The 20095-nt window shown below is 37.4% G+C and overlaps 2 protein-coding genes across 4 annotated transcripts in view; one reads left to right on the top strand and one right to left on the bottom strand.

The window, feature by feature from the left end:
• The window catches only part of LOC126367787 (putative fatty acyl-CoA reductase CG5065), a 576419-nt gene that overhangs the window by 352837 nt on the left and 203487 nt on the right, over positions 1 to 20095 (top strand). The window lies entirely within an intron of this gene.
• The window catches only part of LOC126367777 (ecdysone receptor), a 431491-nt gene that overhangs the window by 308924 nt on the left and 102472 nt on the right, over positions 1 to 20095 (bottom strand). For all 3 annotated transcript variants that reach the window (XM_050011506.1, XM_050011507.1, XM_050011508.1), the window contains exon 2: positions 3667 to 3725. In XM_050011506.1, the coding sequence (XP_049867463.1) occupies positions 3667 to 3725 (59 nt within the window). The remainder of the gene's footprint in view (positions 1 to 3666; positions 3726 to 20095) is intronic.

Below are 20095 nucleotides of genomic sequence, written 5' to 3'. Positions count from 1 at the left end.
TATTCAGTCATAACTTTGTACCGCTATGTACTTCTAATATCATACCTATGATAAAAGGAAAGCGTAGGAAACTTTTAATTTTGTTTTCAAGGACTTTTACAAAACAAATCTAGTTAATAAAGTTGTTTTTGTGTCTCCGACACATATCTCTTAATTTTATTTTAAGTTACATCTGTCATTTTCTTATCCACCCAAATGGAAAGGAACGGACGATTGACAACTAACTGTTAATTTTAAAATGAATGAATAACGCGGGCGAATAAAATAAACATCTCGCTCATATGCAATCCGTTTGACGTATGCTGTCTACTGAATTCTGTCGAGTTATTGGCCAATTCAAAATTTTAGAAGGGTTTATTAAACTTCAGCCTATAATTTTATGCCTGTCGATTATGATAGGTATGACTTAAAATAAAATTAAATAGTGTGTACTGGAATCAGCACTAGTACGGTCACGAGTACTAATATGTATACACTTTGAAACCATGTCAAATTACTTTTTTGACATATTAAACCGTAAGTCTCATTAAATGTCAAATATGATAGTGCGACAGGGTTCTAAAGTGAGTACATGATATTGCTCATGACTGTACCTACTTACCTTTCAAATAATGGTAATGCGTAAAAAGGTATTTACTAACCCCAAAATGTGCTAACGGCTTGCGTGGCCCAGTAGTTGAGAGTTGGATACAAGATCAAGTCCCGATTTCGAATCCCGGTGGGGACATAATAAAAAATCACCTTGTGATCCTAGTTTGGTCAGGATATAGGCCAGCCGCCCGGTTGTCCTAAAGTCAGATGGTCCGTGCTTCGGAAGCCGTTGGTCCCGGTTACTATTTGCTGATGTAAGTGAGCCATGTCAGGGGCCTTTGGCGGCTCAATCATAACCCCGAGACCAGGGTTGATGAGGCTGGTAGGTATTCCACCTCGCAAACCCCACGATAAGAAGAAGTAGTGTTTCGGAGGGCACGCTAAGTAGGTAACTAGTCCACACGGCGGTTTTCAAACCACGCGATATCAATAAAATTACAATACAATACATAAACGCGTTATTGCACATGTAATAAACACAACACTAAAAACAATTATAAAAAAAATATCAAATCAAATTATTTATGTTCCAAACATGAATTCAAACTGACCTGACCTATTTCCAAATTACCTACCTCATTTTAAAAAACAATGCCAAACTACACAATAGCACCTTGAAAATAAATAGGTACCTACTTTAGTCATATTCGTCGCATGAAACGAAACACTATTGAAAAACTAAATATGTCATGTCAAACATGACAACAAATGTCATTGATTCCGAGCGGCCATCCGTTTCGGGGGTCAATGAGCGCGGGGTGACGTCACAGGTGACCTTGACGGCTCCCCCCGCCCCTCCCGACACTGCAGGCGCGAAAAATATCCCCGCCAAAATGTGCCAATGGCGATTCTGCTTACATTCTGATTATATTAACAGTCCCTTGCTAAAATAATGCGTGTTTTGACTGTTTATTTTTTAAATGGTGTTTATTATGCAAGCGTTTTTAAAGTTTAATAATATACAATGCTTATTAAGTTTGTTAACATAATAAAATGCCGCTTCGAATATTTGCATTATTTTTATTATTAATACTTACATTTATTTCAGATTGTACTCCATATTATTGTTAGTAAGAAAAAGGCGCTTATAAACTATATTGTTATTTGCGCTTATATTTTTCAACGCACCAATAAAATTAAAATCGTTATTATTTTTTTTGAAAATACTTATTTTTGTTTTAACTTTCTTTTTAATTCACATTGTTAACTGGCTTGTCATTTCATTAAAAAGTAACAAAAATGTAGAACGATATCTTTTTAACGAATCCAAAATCTGTCAATGACATCTTTCGACCAGTCTACACTACAAAATATTAAAACCATTTAAAAATATACTTATCGGTTTACAAAACCAGTAAAAATATTTAATTTGTTGAATTTGTTCACAAAGTGTTCCATATAATTGAAATTGGGACATGCGATAATTATTGAGTTCACATTTTGTGCTATATTTATTTGACCAACACATATACATTTTTTATTTTTTTTTTAAAATATTATTATTGTATGTTGCATAATATATCTAACTAAAGATCTGACAACTTCCGTGGTCTAGCGCGCTGTGGAGGTTCACAGTTCGATTCCCAGGTAAGGAAGGGACATATTAAATATCACTTCGCTTGGCTATGACAATGATTGTTGTACTTGTAGAATATATAGAACGCGTTCAGCTGCTTCCCAGGCATGTCGTAAAAACCCACAAACAAAAATAATATTTAAAAATAAATTGCGTCACCGAAATTATGCGTAAAGGTAGTTTAAAAATTCATAAAAATACTAAACAAGAGCGTCACTAAACCGCGTGTGACGAACGGTAACGTGAGCGCAGCGGGCGATCACGGGCGGCGCAAGGGCACGAAATGTCAGTAGAATGTTCACCCCGGCTAATTGAGAAGTGACTGCACTGTACACCGAAAAGCAGACACTTTTCTAAGGCGCATAGCACATGGCGTATTTTAAACGCGCAGAAAACGCGCGTTTCAGGAACGGTTTGAAGCGGTACAAATTGTATCGCTGTATTTGCACGTATATGCGCGGTAGAGGCCCGTTTCCGTGTGACAAGGATGCGATCGAATCGCGTTTCGATCGCGTATACGCGCGCAAAATGCGCGTCGTCTGTGCGTTTAAAATACGTGCTATAGGCCCTAGACCTTTCATACCACAGAGTAATTTGATTACTTTATAGATTCCTGCATGCTTGGAGGTGTGCGTCTGTATCCGTACCATGTTAAGTACTCTGTGGTATGACAACGCGTGTAATACGCCTCATCTGGACAAGGACTTCAAAAAATTACGAAGACGCAAAGAGTTCAGCTAATTAATTCTACATGATTAGGCCTAAGGGCAGAAAAGCATCTTGGAATTCATCTTGAATAACTTCTTTACCTATTATTTTTGTTACGTATTTGTAAATTATGCTAAGGGCCGCACCTCACTAGGACGCCATGGTGGCGCCACCAGGGTTGCGTTACCAACAAAATGTATAAACGATAGGTACCTCACTGTCTTGATGGTTATGCAACCAAAAGCAACATCTGGGGGGTCAAAATGGCCACATCGAAGCAATTCATCTAAGAAAGCAATATTGCTATTCGACATTTGTTTGCATTGCGCACTTACTTTTATATGCGCAAATGTCAAATTGCAACATTGCTTTCTTAGACGAATTGCTTTGATGTGGCCATTGTAACCCCACAGGTTTCAACTGGATACATTTTTCAATACGGTTTACGATATAGGACCCTAAGGGGTCAGTAAAAAAACATAAGTAAGTAGGTATAATATATTCTAGTTTTGGGTCTACATTTTAAGCTAAGTAATTAACTGCCTACAAATTTCGTACAATTTTGAACTACGAGTACGGATTAAATTAAATACAATTAATTAATCAAGAAAATTGTTCACAATCGCGATATGAACCTGGGCACCGAAACTCGCCTGACAGCCAAAACAGATAGGCTACATAGTCACGATTTATGGCGCTATAAATTATTCTACACTATATATCAAAGCTAGGGGAATGCTGTCATAAATATGTTTACTTACTTACTTAAGTATAAAAAAAATACAACTTACCGTTTATCAACGCGAATCCGTCAGATGCGTTTGTTGATATAGTCAGGATGACACTGTACCTGTAATGAGAATAATAATATAATAGTATTTTATTCAAAGATGTACCAACAACGACCTCTGTGGTCCAGTGGTTGAGCGTTGGGCTCAAGATCCGGAGGTCCCGGGTTCGATTCCCGATAGGAACAAATCACAAAAATTACTTTGTGGTCCCTAGTTTGGTTAGGACATTACTGGCTGATCACCTGATTGTCCGAAAGTAAGATGATACGTGCTTCGGAAGGCACGTTAAGCCGTTGGTCTCGGTTACTACTTACTGATGTAAGTAAGTAGTAGTTACATGAGCCATGTCAGGGGCTTTTGGCGGCTCAATAGTAACCCTGACACCAGGGTTGATGAGGTTGGTACTCCACCTCACAACCCACACGATAGAATAATTCAAAGATGTATTATTAAAGCTGTATATATTGTATTATTCTACTATCTGTTTTCTTTGTATGTTCCCTGTGTCTGTTCTATTGTGACCAAATAAATAAATTTTGCATATACTTTAAAAATAGAGTACAGTAATATACGTAAGTAACCACTTGCCTTAGCTACCCTAATAATATGCTTGTATGCTGTTAGTATACTGACTGTATGTGTATAGTCATGAAAAAAATCCCATGAAAGAGGCGAGACTATTGCCATTAACCAGGAAAATATCCTGTAAACCACCACGCGATATCTATATGACGAAAATTTTCGTATAACCAAAGGTCGCTTGGAAGAAATTTCTGCATGAGTAATAAGGCCGCTTGTTGTGCCTTTCTTTATCTTGTGTCCATCGGGCTCAATAAAATATTTTATCTATCCATCTATCTATGATCCAAACATGAATTCAAACTCATAAAGTCTAATTCAGTGGTTTAGAGCTCGAACCGAATTTCGAACCCGCGACACTACGATGAAAATCAACATTCTAAACATCGTTTTCATCCCTAAATACAGAACCTAAATACCTTATGCGATAATACGTATAATGTAACTAAATAATACTTTATAAATATAATACCTACAGCATGATTGCAATTTTTCAACTGCAAAACCTCATTTGTCAACGTCAAAAACAGCTTCAAAAGTTGTTACGTTTTATAAAATTTACTAAAAATATACATAGATTTAATAAATGTTCTGTGTTTTAACATTAGGAAGAAATACTGTTATAAATGTATATTAGTAGGCGCTTATGGGTAAATGTATTATTTTCCCATAAGCTTTGGACTTAAACTCTTTTTGCTGGAGAATTGTTTTTACAGCGTTGACTATTCTACATTGTTTTTAGTGTAAGTTTAAAGTGTACGAATTTTTATTTTTTTATTTTGATCTTTATGTGTGCTATATTTTATAATGATAATGAATATTGAATGTGTTTGTTGTAATAGTTTGTTAGGTATATTGTAATTAAGTAATAGTCCCACTGTTGTTTTAGATTGTAATGTGTTTGAGCTTGTTTTTATTTTTATTTCCAATTTCCAACACAATGTAATGTTGTTCTAAGGAATAAATGAAGATGAATATAATATTTTAATAATATATATTATATAAATATAATATATATATATATATATGAATATATTAAAAACTAGTGTATCTGTAGCGAGGTTTCGTTAACAAAAATCAAAAGGCGCTTCGGTACGTGGATTTACTATTAGGCAACTTTATTTGATATAAGCAGTCGAAGTTTCGGATAAAGTTAATCTACCCATACTTACTTATAAATTACAAAGTCATTGATTTCTCTAGAACGACTAAATAATTAGTGAAAGTCAGAGTAATTTGATATTACAAGGTTTGTTAACGTGACCTTTAATAAATCTAAAGATATATGTTATACGTACGAGTTTTCACACGAGTTTGCTATTAATCATTATGTCAAAAGGTATTTTTTCATTCGTGACGTTCATTTTGACTATTTTAGTAAAATAGTCATAATGTAACGGTACAACATAATGTAAGTAAAACCAATATGCTTCAAAACTACACATGTAGTATGACCGAAGGCCAAAAATGTTAACAGATCTGGACATTTCTTTACTCCATGCGTAATCGATGATCAGACCTTTCCCTGTAACAGTAATACTAGCGAAAAAGCGACAAAACCTTCGAAGAAAGACTGAAAAACAGAAAATAAGAAAATGCCAATACAACTAGCCAACTGTAAATACCTACAGGTCATAGGACAAAAGTAACAGCTGTTAGGGGAGGCACTAGGGTATTAAATTGTTTCGAAACTTGGCGGAAGTAACGCAATATATTCTAAGACCTTGTTCAGAAGGCGCGATTTACTCGCGTTTTCATCATCATCATCATCCCATTAACGTCCCCACTGCTGGTGCACGGGCCTTCTCTATGGATGGATAGGGAGATCGGGCCTTAAACCATCACGCGGGCCCAGTGCGGATTGATGGTTATTAACGACTGCTAATGCAGCCGGGACCAGCGGCTTAACGTGCATTCCGAAGCACGGAGGAGCTCGAGATGAAAACTTTTTTTTTGTTGTCACCCATCCTATGACCGGCCTTTGCGAAAGTTGCTTAACTTCAACATCGCAGACCAAGTGCGTTTACCGCTGCGCCACCGAGCTCCTCCGCGTTTTCATATCACAGAGTAATTTGATTACTTTATAGATTCCTGCATGCTTGGAGATGTGCGTCTGTATCCGTACGATGTTAAGTACTTTGTGGTATGACAACGCGTGTAAAACGACTCACCTGGACAGACTCTAAGGATGCGAGGGATCATAGAAATAAGGGAAATATGCGCCCTCAGCACACAATAACACTAGTCCGCAAGTCGCCTGTTCATGTCAGCGTGTGACGCAGCATTTGTCACTAATTGATAAACTTTGTCGCGGAACTTAAAATAATGATATGCGACAACATAAATACATACTTAAACTCTCGCCCGTAATCCCTAATGAGGTGGGCAGAGCTACAAGAATTCTAAGACAACTTGCAGCCACAGCGCAAAAGTCGTAGAAAGAATGATACGACAGTTTCAAGTATTTTTTCTACTACGAGTAGTTAAAACTTCTTATCTGAAACTAACTAAAGCCAATTTGCGGGATAAGGTTCTTACAGATATTCTGTCTGTCAAATAAAAATTGTATTATCAAATAATTCAAATTGTATTAAAAAAAATTGTATTGTCAAATAGCTCGCGACACCAAACACTTCTGGACCCCGATACCGACCCCGCCGGCGTGGTCGACGATTTCCCTCAATCAGCGCTTATTGCTATCGACCCACTAAGGTTGATTAATTCTTTCAAATATTTTTTCCTCTCAGACGACGCCCTGAGCCGAGGTTCGCGCCCAACTGGGCACCCTCAGGCCTGTTGTCTTAAACGTTGTACTGGGTGAGAGCCTTCAGCGCTCCCCATTTGTCCGGCCAAGTAGTTGCCTAAATGCCATCTGCAGCAAATCTACAATAAGTCACGTCAAAAAAAAAAATGGATGGATTGTGTAAATTACTTGAACATGGCTTGACGCGCTACTGCGTGTGTGAAGTGAAAAAAGTAAATAAACACCGATTCTTATTAAAATAATTAAATTAAGACCTACTTTCGAATTACAACGAACAAGCCTGCCGGATATGCGCCCGTGTAGACTCAATCTATAAGCGCACATTTTACTTATTTGGCAACTCGATACATGACCAATGAGTTTAAAATGGCATTCGCTGAAAGACGCAGTTGCTTGCAAAGAAGATGCTTGTTTTAAATAAATCATTTGAGAAATTCTGTCGGATGTTTGGCTGTCTGTCCATTGGGGTACTGTTTTAACTAGTTTTAAGGTAATGGTGCTGATTGACCGTGGTCCAGTGGTTGAATGCTGTGCTCACGATCCCGAGGTCCCGGGTTCGAATCCCGGTGGGGAAAAAATCACAAAAATCACTTTGTGATCCCTAGTTTGGTTAGGACATTACCGGCTGATCACCTGATTGTCCAAAAAGGAAGATGATCCGTGCTTCGGAAGACACGTTAAGCCGTTGGTCCAGTTACTATTTACTGATGTAAGTACGTAGTCGTTACATGAGACATGTCAGGGGCCTATGGCGGCTCAATAATAACCCTGACACCAGGTTTGATGAGGCTGATATTCCACCTTACAACCCACATGATAGAAGAAGAAGAATGAAAAGAGACTACAGTAACGCCGCGTCGCACTGCCCCCGTTATTTTTGACGTGACTTATTGTAGATTTGCCTCAGATGGCATTAACTACTTGGCCGGACAAATGGGGAGCGCTGAAGGCACAACGGTACAACGTTTAAAACAACAGGCCTGAGGGTTCCCAGTTGGGCGCGAACCTTGGCTCAGGGCGCCGTCTGAGAGGAAAAAATATTTGAAAGAATTAATCGACCCTATTGGGTCGATAGCGATAAGCGCTGATAGAGGGAAATCGTCGACCACGCCGGCGGGGTCGACCGACTCCGCTGCCGCCGCACGCGCGCTTATTGTCCGTTAACGCTGTCTGTACTTTTGGGTTAAATACAGTTTTTTTTTAAATGACTGACTCGTTTTAATTATTTATCACTGAGCAGAAATATTTGAATAAGTAAGTCTTCAAATATTTCCTCACAACGATCCAATTTATATACGTAATATAAAACACTTCCCTGAATAGTAAAATTTACCTAACAGTTTCGAAACTAAGGAAAGTTTAACTATTAACTACTTCAAGGCTAGGTTACGACTTTAGAAATATGGAAACATAAAACAATAGCACTTGTTTAAGAACAATAGGGCAAATATTGTTGAAGCCATACTGGTCAACCATGTACGGAAAATTTGGCAATTTATATAATGGGTTCAATCGAATTGTGAAGTCCTGGTTAGGTTAAAAACAGAAGCGAATTGGTCTTTTATGAAAAACCCACTACAGAGAATGGCTATTGAAGTTTGCAAAGTCGTACTGAAATTCGGTGGTAAAGTCTAGGCCGTGGCTGACTACCAAATATCCGTGCCACCCAGCGACTTGACGGATAAATAGATAGGTCTCACGTAAATTCAGAAAAAGAATCAGAAAAAGAAACACAACAAATAAACGTTTATAAAATATTAAGCAACAATACAAATGGGCGGCCTTATTGCTCTGAAGTAATTTCTTCCAGGCAACCACTATCAGAAATCAGCTATAAAAAAACTTGAATGCGGGACGGTGCCACATCAACTTCAACGACAAAATTGGTTATTGGTTGGGGGTTAAGTCAAAAAGGTCAAATTGAGGCAATTCATCTAAAAAGCAATATTGCTATTTGCCATTAGTTGACATTGAGCACTCGCTTTTATATGCTTTTTTAGATAAATTTCGGTAACGCACTTAAGTCGAAGATGTAGTTATATGAATCGCTAGGCTTAAGTGGAGATGGGCAGGACACTTGGCAAGACGGGAAGACAACAGTTGGACTAAGGCTGTTGCTGAATGGTTGCCAAGGGATGGTATGCGATATTGAGGCAGACCACCAGCTCGGTGGTCGGATGACATTGTGAGATATGCCGGAAAGCAATGGATGAGACTCGCACAGGACCGGAAAGAATGGCGTGAAAGAGAGGAGGCCTATACACAGCAGTGGGTGGATACAGGCTGAGTAGATAGTAAATATTTAATATGCTTTTTAGCCCCTTAGTTCTATTCTAAGCCGTATCCGCGGCCGCGCTCGCTATCACCCTTTCCTCTTGAACGCCTGCGACTTACAAGGAAGTCCTACAGATCAAAGCAAAGAATTTAACATTCAGAACACAGTTCGAGAGCTATTTCAAAGAGATTTGGCACTGGCAACAATTCACTTTGTGTTTGACCGGATTCCTATTCTCTATTTGCTATTAGACAATCAAATTTTGTATAGCAACGGTGTGGATTTGTGTTCAAAGATTCCTGCCAAGTAGTTAATCCATTTGCGGGAAAATAAGTCACGTCAAAAAAAAGTGCTGAATGAGATTATTTTCGGTTTAAGTGACAAATAAGAAGTAAGTATGATGTTAATGTTTATTATAAAGTATTTTTAATTTAATCCCGAGTAAATATTAAAGTATGAGGAGCTGGGTGGTGCAGCGGTAAACGCGCTCGGTCTGCGATTGTTGAAGTTAAGCAACTTTTGCAAAGGCCGGTCATAGTATGGGTGACCACAAAAAAAAAAGTTTTCATCTCGAGCTCCTCCGTGCTTCGGAAGGTACGTTAAGCCGTTGGTCCCGGCTGCATTAGCAGTCTTTAATAACCACCAATCCGCACTGGGCCCGCGTGATGGTTTAAGGCCCGATCTCCCTATCCATCCATAGGGAAGGCCCGTGACCCAGCAGAGGGGACGTTAATGGGCTCGTGATGATGATGAAATATTAAAGTCGGTATGTTTAGGTAATTACGATTCCTACTAGTTAGTACCTATTTATTAATTTGAACTGTCCAAATAATGCATTGCAGTCTAACGACAGGAGTCTCGCTGATATGCAACCCGTTTAACGTGTGCTGTCAACTTAATTCTGTCGGTTTATCGGCTACTATAAGATTTTCGATAAGTTTTTTAAATTTCTGCCTAAAATTGACGTGTGTTCCATAAATATGCTGTTTGATTACCCGTCCCTTTCCTTTTCGGCGGATAAGAAAATGACAGGTATAACTTAAAAGTAGATGGTTTGTACTGGAATCATGATTATTATGATTATGATTACCTAAATGATAAAAATACATAGTATTTAATGTGTTCAATTTATTAAATAACTTGTAATGTATATTTATTTAAAATATGTGTTACTGTTGGTCTTTCTCGTCATTTGTTCTCCTCAGCCGTAAAACCTTGCGAAATGACGTAGAATTAAAAATGTTAAATCGTCCTTCAACAAGTTTTTCCATGATAATTACGTTGAATAAATTATTCTAATTTCTGATATCTAACAAGGCAATAAAAAGCTAAAAAGACCGATGTATGTTACCTCAATAGAAAATAAAGACCGAGATTTTATGTAGCTTACTTCTTATGTACGAAATAAATCCATTCCCTAACCGCAGCAGACGTGAAATATATTGCTTTATGCAAATCCTGAAAAATATTTTAGACCATCCGTCTGCTATGACCATTACTTGCTGTCGATGAAATGCATCTTCATACAAATATAGTGGAGAAACTCAAGCGTTTAGAATGAGCGGAAAATATTAAATTCTTCGTCCGACACTGGACTATAAAACTGGATGAATTACGTTCATGAAGACTACTATTTTCGCGTCTCCACTTTATTAAATGCATCAATCATCGTTTTAAATTCCGAAGGAAGATTTTAATTTTTTTGGACAAAAATCATACATAAACTGACTCCCGTAATCCCTAATGGGGTGGGCAGAGCCACAAGTAATCAAAGACAACTTGCAGCCATTATTGATACGATGTCGTAAGCTGGATATGACGAACCTCATGGTGATAAGGGGTCAGCCTATCGCCCATAACATTAATCCATCGTGTTAGAGAACACAATCTCTTTGTCGGTTTTTACGACATGCCCGGGAAGACAAGCAGCTGAACGTTTTCTATGTTTTTTTATGTGCTCCCAGAACACCATAGAAGCAATACGATAAAACGATTGGATAAAAAAAGTACGCTTTACCGCCTGTTACCAAAAGCTAAATTTGCATTGAATAAATACAGATACGGATAGATAAATCAAAACCTAAATGGAAAAAGAGAGTAGTAGTAGAGTGTAATAGTGGCGGTGGTGGTCGTGGTGCATACCCTAAAACATCTTCTTATCATGTGGGTTATGAGATGGATTACCAACCTTATCAACCCTAGTATCAATGTTATTATTGAGTCGCCAAAGGCCCCTGACATGGCTCATGTTAACGACTACATACTTACATCAGTAAGTAGTACCTGGGACCAACAGCTTTATGTGCCTTCCGAAGCATGGATCATCTTTCTCGGATGGCTCGGACTTAAAGTGCAAGTGCGGCACTGTTCCCCAAACGATGGAACATCTTACATCGTGTCCTGCGTGCCCGAACACCTGTACGCAGGAGGATCTGATGAGCGCTGCAGATAGCGCCATACTTGTTGCCAAGTTTTGGGCCGATACAATTTAGTTTGCTATCGACACGATAAGAAGAAGATCTTACTGTCGGACAATCAGCAATAAACAGTGAAGCGTAAAACAATGCTTTAAAATAAAACCATGTTTAAAATCTATCGAAATAGCGAACCCGAAACTCCTTGCTATCAGTACCCTGCCCGGAGCGGTTCCTCTATTCCCTTTAGCTCAGATCTCTGGCTGCAGTCAGATAAAGCATTTACTGTTCAATCGCCGAAGGGTACGAGATGGAAACAAAGGGGATCGAATTCAACATCAGTAAAACGGTTAGTGTAACCAACCACTGCAGTTTCCAAACTAGGGGGTTAACAGGGGTGTTAACAGGTATAACGTAGGGTTGCAAACTTGCAAATGTTTAGGAATTGATGGATGTTAGGGAAAAAATGGGTTTTGTAAATTGATTTGACAGCATGATAGGAATATTACATAGTCTAATAAACAAGGTGTTAGTGACATCGTAACGAAAACTTTGAGCGATGACTCAGACCATGTTTCTGAGTTGATATCAAGTGGGATTTTCTGTCGCAAAAGTATGGAACTGAAAATAACTAAAAAAACACAAAAAATCATGAATATCAAGTGGAATTTTCCATCGCAAAAGTATAGAATTGAAGATAATTATAAAGACTAAAATAATCATGAATTTTGCGATGAAAAATTCCACTAGATATTAACTCACAATCATGGTCTGAATCATCCCTTTCGGTATTCGTTACGATGTCACTAACATCCTGTATATTAGAGGTATGCATGCTAATAGTATATACCTAATATAGTTCAATAATGGCCTCGATTCCTGCAGATACCTCCTAATTTTATTTTAAGTTACACCCGTCATTTTCCTATCCATCGAAAAGAAAAGGGACGAATGGTTGACAACCGTCAATTTCAAAATAAATTAATAACCCGGGCAAATAGACTAGACTCAATTATACGCAACCCGTTTCACGCGTGCTGTGATCTTAAGTCTGTCGGGTTATTGGCCAGTGTAAAATTTTGGGAGCGTTTTCAAAAATTCAGCCAAAAATTAACGTGTGTTCCAAAAATTTTATGCCTGTCGGTTACGTCCCTTTCCTTTTCGGTAGACAAGAAAATGACAGGTATAATTTAAAATAAAATTAAGTGGTCTGTACTGGAATTAGCACCTTTCTAGTTTAATAATTATAGTCTAGTGCAAAGAGGACATTATAAAGAAATATAATTGGTGTAACAGCTGTCAAATCAATCAAGCTAATTAATGGAGTCAGTAATTGTACTAACGATAAGGGACGGAAAGTTGTCTAAGGTAACAAAAAAATAAATTCAAAAGTTCATAAAAAGAGTCCGTTCGACAAGAGAAATAGAAGTTACATAAAACTTAACATAAAGCAGCCTATATTCTAATAGGTATATGTAAGGCCTCCTGGCTATCAAGCGGAGGGGGGTATGGAGCATAGGTACTGCACCATGCTGCTTCACTGTGGGTTGGTAGAGGTGTTTTTACGGCTAATAATCGGGACCAACTTCTTACTCAAGTTGGTCACATTGTGAGAGAACACTTCAATTTTCCCTACAGCCTTGAAAACGTTTTTCTTAAACTGAAGGTTCGTTCATCTAATCGCTGTCCCCGGGGAGCAATTGGCCTTCAATTCTGAGAGTTTCAGTGTTGTCACCGTTACTGACTTACAAAATACCCTTCTGGGAGTTAAAAAATACTACCTAAGAAAGATTTTAGAGGGTAAGAAAACTTGTGATGCGTAATAATTAGGTTGGTACCTAAATATTATGTTTCAGAGCTACATCGTTCAAGTATTGTTATTTTTATGGTTATGAATAATTAAGTAAGTTCGTACTTATACAAAATGTACAAAAAAATCACTAAATACTTATTTAATATTTAAGTTTCTTGGGAAATGCTGTTCATAATCTTCGCCACATTGGACGTTGAAAAGTTTGGGAAAAAATATACAATATTATTTTACCATATTTCTTTTTCTGGAAAACATTATTTTCAACATTTTTATCGCAAGTTAGAATCCAGTACAGGATTAAACCAATAATAGTCGAATTTGTTTTCAAATTATTGTTTGGATCATTAAGAATTATCACGTACTCAGCGGTGAAAGAAAACATCGTGAAGAAACCCACATTCCCGAGAAATGCATTTTCGAAGGTAAGTATGTGACATAACCTGTATTCGGCTGGTTTTCCCTTCACTGGTTGGAAAGTAAGACAGGCAGTCGCTTCTGAACAAGACCGGACCTGTCAAGTCTTCAGGTTAGGTAAGCGGACCCTGTGGAAAACGGGATAATGCTAGGGAGATGATGAAAACATTTTTTTCAACCGGCAACTCAAGGCTTTCTAAATCAATGTCCGTGTCAAAATGGCGCCTACACGGCCAACGCGGGTATTTAGGCTGTCAACCTCAAGGGAAATCAGAATGTATTCGCTTATCTCATCTCATTTGGTCAGTTCGATGGCGGAGGACAACTAAATCCCTCGGGAGGAAATTTCGGGGACATTTGGGAAGTCAAATCAATCTAGAGGCTGAAAAATTGTTTGGCCACGATCTGGGAGCAATTCATCATTGTTGACATTGTGGACTTATCTTTACATGCGCAAATGTCAAAATGCAATATCGCTATTTTTAGATGATCGCCTAGTGTATATAATATGTTATAGTTATAGCGAATTGTAGCGTTGACAGCGACTTTCCGAACGGCGACCCGCGCTACGGCGACTCTCTTTACGGCGAGTGGCCTTATTTTCCCTTTACGTCGATAAAGAATAATATTACGTATATAACGGACATCCCCCCCCCCCCCCCCCCAATACGCACCAATACATATCGATGCGGCTTGAAACATTATGAACATTTTGACAGTTAGTATAAATTCTAGTCATTGAGGCTCCATTTGCTCGCGTTTTGGAGTAACTTTTTTAATATAACGACTGTGTTTTTTACGTAGTAGTATGTAAGAGTATGTTTATTTTGAATATATTCACATATATTATATTATATTTCAAATATAGAATTACTATTTCTATACTACGAACGAATCAAAAAAAGAAGATTCTTGTCACAATATTTTCTTACGAAAATATTACAAGTAAGTATTTCTAGTGATCGCTTGGGAAATTGGAGGATTATCCGGGTTCATTTCGTCGGTTCGACGGTCAGTTACTAAAGTTATATTCATATAAACCTCTAAGAAGATTAGTTGACGATTGAAAGAGAGATTAGTGCGAGTAACTTGCCTTTTTCTTACAATTACATGCTGTCAAGTACTTATTGATCGATTTTCTAAAAGCCACATAAGAATTTATAAGCTGTAAATATGTTTATTTTATTGAAATGTATGCTGGCTGTAAATGAGGAAATAATAAAAGGAACTCTTTTATGGTGAATTCCAATGAGATGAATGTCGTTTGCACGTGTTTGGGTATTTTCTACCAATTTTCCAACATAGAACAGCTAAATAATAATCCAATAGGTATAACAATTTCTGTGTAAGACAGATTTTGTATAAAGATAAAGAAGAGCATCAATCTGTCAAAAGGTTGTTCGAAGAACGCGTGATTTATATCGTAGTGTCACGGGTTAGAATCCCGGCTAGGGCTCTAACAGATAAATGATTATAACGTGTTCAACGGGGATGGAAACCCGCATTCCCCAGCAATGCGTTTCAGCCTTATGTCACACCCAACCAGCGGGCCTAGCACCGTAAGCACGCGACTCTTTCTCGCCGCGACAGAGATCGTCTGTCTCTTTCTGTGCAGTACTGTGAGAGAGTGACGGGTGACGAAAGTCGAGGCGAGAAAGAGTCGCGCGCTTACGGTGCTAATCCCGCTGTAATGGGCTGGTTTTTCCTTCGCGGATTGGAAGGTCAGACAGGCAGTCGCTTCTTTTAAAAACTGAACATGTCAAATCTTCAGGCTAGGTAAGCGGACACTGTGAAAAACGGATTAACGCTAGGGAGATAATGACACAGGTGTGGGTGTAAATGGGACAAAGAAACAAAGAAAGATACCTTTCTAAAAATAGTACAAGTAAAATATAACCTTCATTATCTCGTCCTGCGCGATAGCTACAACATGTTACTGAGATAAAACTAAAATAAATAGCATGAAATAAGCTACGCTTACCGTAACCCCGAGCATATTTTATCTAAATTAAAATATAAAGCTCCACTGTTTCTTTTTACCGACATCAAGGGATTGTAAGCGGAGCGTTCATACGTCCAATTCAATTACGAAGGAAAATAGTGGAACATCCACTTTCTTATTCAAATAACCTTTTAGGACAAAGACAGGGTTGGTCGTTGAAATAATCTGCTTTAAGTTGTGTGGTTGAAGCGTGTTAATATTAAGTAGACGTAAGTATTTTCGGGTAGAAACTTAGAAGTGCTAGAAAGAATTATTTCTTAGCTAGTTATGTAAAATAATTTAAAAAAATATTTGGATACCTTTTAGATTCGTGTCCTGTCTAATTGTTGCTACTAATTTGTAATTTAAATTAAATTTAATGACAACAGAGAAAAACTTTGGCTGTAGTAAGTTAAATGAGGACATATTAAATATAAAATGCAATAAGAAAAATACAAATGTAATCAACCTGGTACACCAAAACATACAAGGAATATTGGGCAAGGAACTTGAAATTGAACTTTTTTTAAACAGTAATTGTGTTGATATTATGTGCGTAACTGAACATTGGCTAAAAAAACATGAGTTCGTTTGCTTCAATAATCACCAGGTTGCCAGCTCGTACAGCAGGGAGACGGCTATCCGTGGCGGTTCATTAATATTAGTACGTAATTGTTTAAAATATAAGGAACGAACGGATATTGTAAGTCTCTCAGTTGAGCGAACTGTTGAGCTAGCCTGTATTGAACTCAGCCGGCTTATTGTATTGAGCGTATACAGACCCCCCGCTTCATCTTATGATCTATTTGAGAAAGTTATTGATGAAGCTTTATGCAAATTATGTAATAAAAGCAAACATGTTATCGTCTTCGGTGATTTTAATATTGATATTCTGGAAAATTGCTCATTAAGTACTACATTCAAATCTTTATTTCTGTGTTATAATCTTGTAAATCTTTTTTCAGAACCAACCCGAATCACGTCACAGTCCGCGAAATGTATCGATAATATTTTTAGTAACTTAGAACCTTGTGATAAATTAATAATTAATAAATTAAAGTCAGATCACTGTGGTCAACAAATATCTTTCAACTTATTTGTTGACCGCTCACTGAAAAAGGATGTTACATGCAATCCCATATCAAGTAGTCGTTTAGAACAATTCAAAGATAATATGTCAAACAAATTACCAGAACTTCCTTACTGTGATGACCCAAATTTGTTATATAACTCCCTATTTAATCTAACAAAATCGGAATTTAATAAAGTATTTAAGGCAAAAACAATTAAGAAAGCAGACACACCAATTTTTAGTGACTGGGCGACGGTAGGAATTTATAAGAGTAGAAACAGGTTGTATGAACTTTACGAAGAAAGAACATACAATCATAGCGTAGCTTTTCACGACTATGTAAAACAGTATTCAAAAGTTTTCAAACGTGTTTGCGTTACCGCGAAGGCAATGTTTGTTAGCAGTAAAATTAAAGGTAGCTCAGATATTATTAAAATGACTTGGAAAGTTATTAATAGCGAAACTGGGAAAGTCAAAGCACGCGATCTCGAGTATCAATTACAAATTGACGGTAAACTACTCACAAATGATAAGCAAGTTGCTGAAGCTTTTGAAAAATTCTTTACTGACATTCCATTTTCGACTACCAAGGACTTGAAGTCATCTCCTGCACTCGCTCAATCACTTGTAAGGGAGCACATAGATACGTCCAAAGTAGATAAACTAACATTTACACACGTGAGTCCTAGGGACGTCTTAAGAGCTTTTAAATCTTTAGAAATCAAAAAGACTGCAGATCTTCATGGTCTCTCTGTTAAAGTCATTAACTCCGTGATTGATTGCATAGCTCCCTATCTATCATGTATATTTAATAAATGTGTAGACAATGGTGTGTTTCCAGATTTAATGAAGCACAGTAAAGTCATTCCATTGTTTAAAGCTGGTAGTACTTCTGACCCTACTAATTTTAGACCAATATCTATACTACCCACGCTTAGTAAAATATTTGAAAAAATTTTATTACTGCAATTACTTCAACATTTCAATTTAAACAATTTAATGTCTAATAAACAATTTGGTTTCACAAAGGGTCGCTCAACAACCGATGCTGGTGTTGAGTTAATAAATCATGTTTTTCAGGCTTGGGAGGAGTCCAAAGATGCTATTGGTGTCTTTTGCGACCTTTCCAAAGCCTTCGATTGCGTTTGTCATGATATCTTGATCGCAAAACTTCGTCACTATGGAATAACTGATAATGCCATCGCTCTTTTGGAGTCATACCTTAGTGGCCGCGTTCAGAGGGTTGATGTGCATGGCTCCAGATCGTGTGGATCTAACGTCACTATAGGCGTCCCGCAGGGCTCAATTCTAGGTCCATTTCTATTCCTAGTTTACATAAACGACCTACCTAGTCTTGTAAAACATGAGGTGGTGCTGTTTGCAGATGATACCTCCTTACTTTTTAAAGTAAAGAGACGACAAGATTCCTTTGACGATGTAAACAACGCCATTTCAGAGGTAGTGGATTGGTTTACTGTAAACAACCTGCTACTTAATGAAAATAAAACAAAATATGTTTATTTTACGTTATCGAATGTTAGTAGGCCCCTCGATTCTATTATTGTAAAAAATAAGGAATTGGACCTCACGGATACTGCTGTATTTTTGGGAATTACTTTGGACGCTAAGTTGCAATGGAGTCCTCATATTGATAAGTTGTCCAAAAGGCTCAGCTCAGCAGCATTCGCGGTCAAAAAAATTCGTTTAATAACCGATGTAGAAACCGCGCGATTAGTTTATTTTGCCTACTTCCACAGTCTAATGTCGTACGGCATCTTGCTGTGGGGTCATGCTGCAGATATGAACAGCATTTTTGTTCTGCAAAAGCGAGCCATTCGGGCGATTTACAAATTGGGACCCAAGATGTCACTTAGAAATAAATTTAAAGAAATTAATATTTTAACTTTGGCATCACAATATATCTTTGAAAACTTAATATATGTAAAAAAACATATAGGATTATTTGCAAAAAATAGCGATCGGCACATTGTTAATACCAGGAACAAAAATAAACTTGCTTTACAAGTCAGTCGATTACATAAGATTACTAAATCTTTTAAGGGGCAATGTATACGTTTTTACAATAAGATTCCCATTGACATTCAGAATTTGCCTTTCAACTGTTTTAAGACAGTAGTTAAACAAAAACTTTACAAAAAAGGTTATTATAAAGTTAGTGATTATTTAGAAGATATGAATGCATGGGATTAACTGTCTGAGAACTGATATTAGGCAGCTAAATTACTCAATTGTATACCAATATTTTATGTTTTATGTTTATTTTTATTTTTTTAAAGAACGTCTAGGGCCCTGTGCCGAGGTTTTTCTTGCAGCTTCTTTTCCCCGGCTATACAGGTTGTGAGAAGCTGCAGTAGTTTTAGGCGGATGAGACGTTCGTTATGTAAAATTGACGATTCAAAGTGTAACTATGTTACCTACTGAATAAAGATATTTTTGAATTTGAATTTGAATTTGAATAGTTAACTTAGTTAATTATAGTGATACAGTTACTATTAGACATAAGTACCTACATATTACTACTAGAGACTTATTCCTGCAGAAAAACTGTTTAAACAGTATTGGTATTGCTAAATTATATATTTAGTATTAAAGATCTAAATAAAAAAATGAGCAATGTTATAAAAAAAATCTTAGATTGACGAGCCCAGTACAAATTTTCAGGCAAAAGCCTGAGGGTGTCTAGTTTGGCGCGCCGCGCGAACCTTTGTTCAAGGCGTCATGAGAGAATTATAATTGAGTATTGAAAGAATCAATCGACCCTAGTATACCAACAGTGATAAGCGGTGACAGAGGAAAAATGTCTATCGCGCCGGCGGGGTCGGTATCGAGGTTCTCAAGACATGATGCAGCTGGTTTCCTGAACATGTCGTAAAATCCGATTGTTAGGTACATGGAGTCATATTTTTTGCCAATCCCATTCGGGATACAGTCGTTAAGCTGTTATGTTGTTCATAAAATTCGACTAAGTAATGTGGCTCTGCCCACCTCAATAAGGACTACAGGCGTCAGTTTTACTATCTTACCAACGTCCACATCACATCAGGATGCATATCAGTATAATTTGGCATGGCATGGCAGTAGAATCTCACTAGTACG

Source organism: Pectinophora gossypiella, chromosome 6 (genome assembly GCF_024362695.1).
Source record: "Pectinophora gossypiella chromosome 6, ilPecGoss1.1, whole genome shotgun sequence".
NCBI lineage: Eukaryota > Metazoa > Arthropoda > Insecta > Lepidoptera > Gelechiidae > Pectinophora > Pectinophora gossypiella.
The sequence above is the reverse complement of the archived record's forward strand: the minus strand, read 5'-3'. Positions and strand labels throughout refer to the sequence as shown.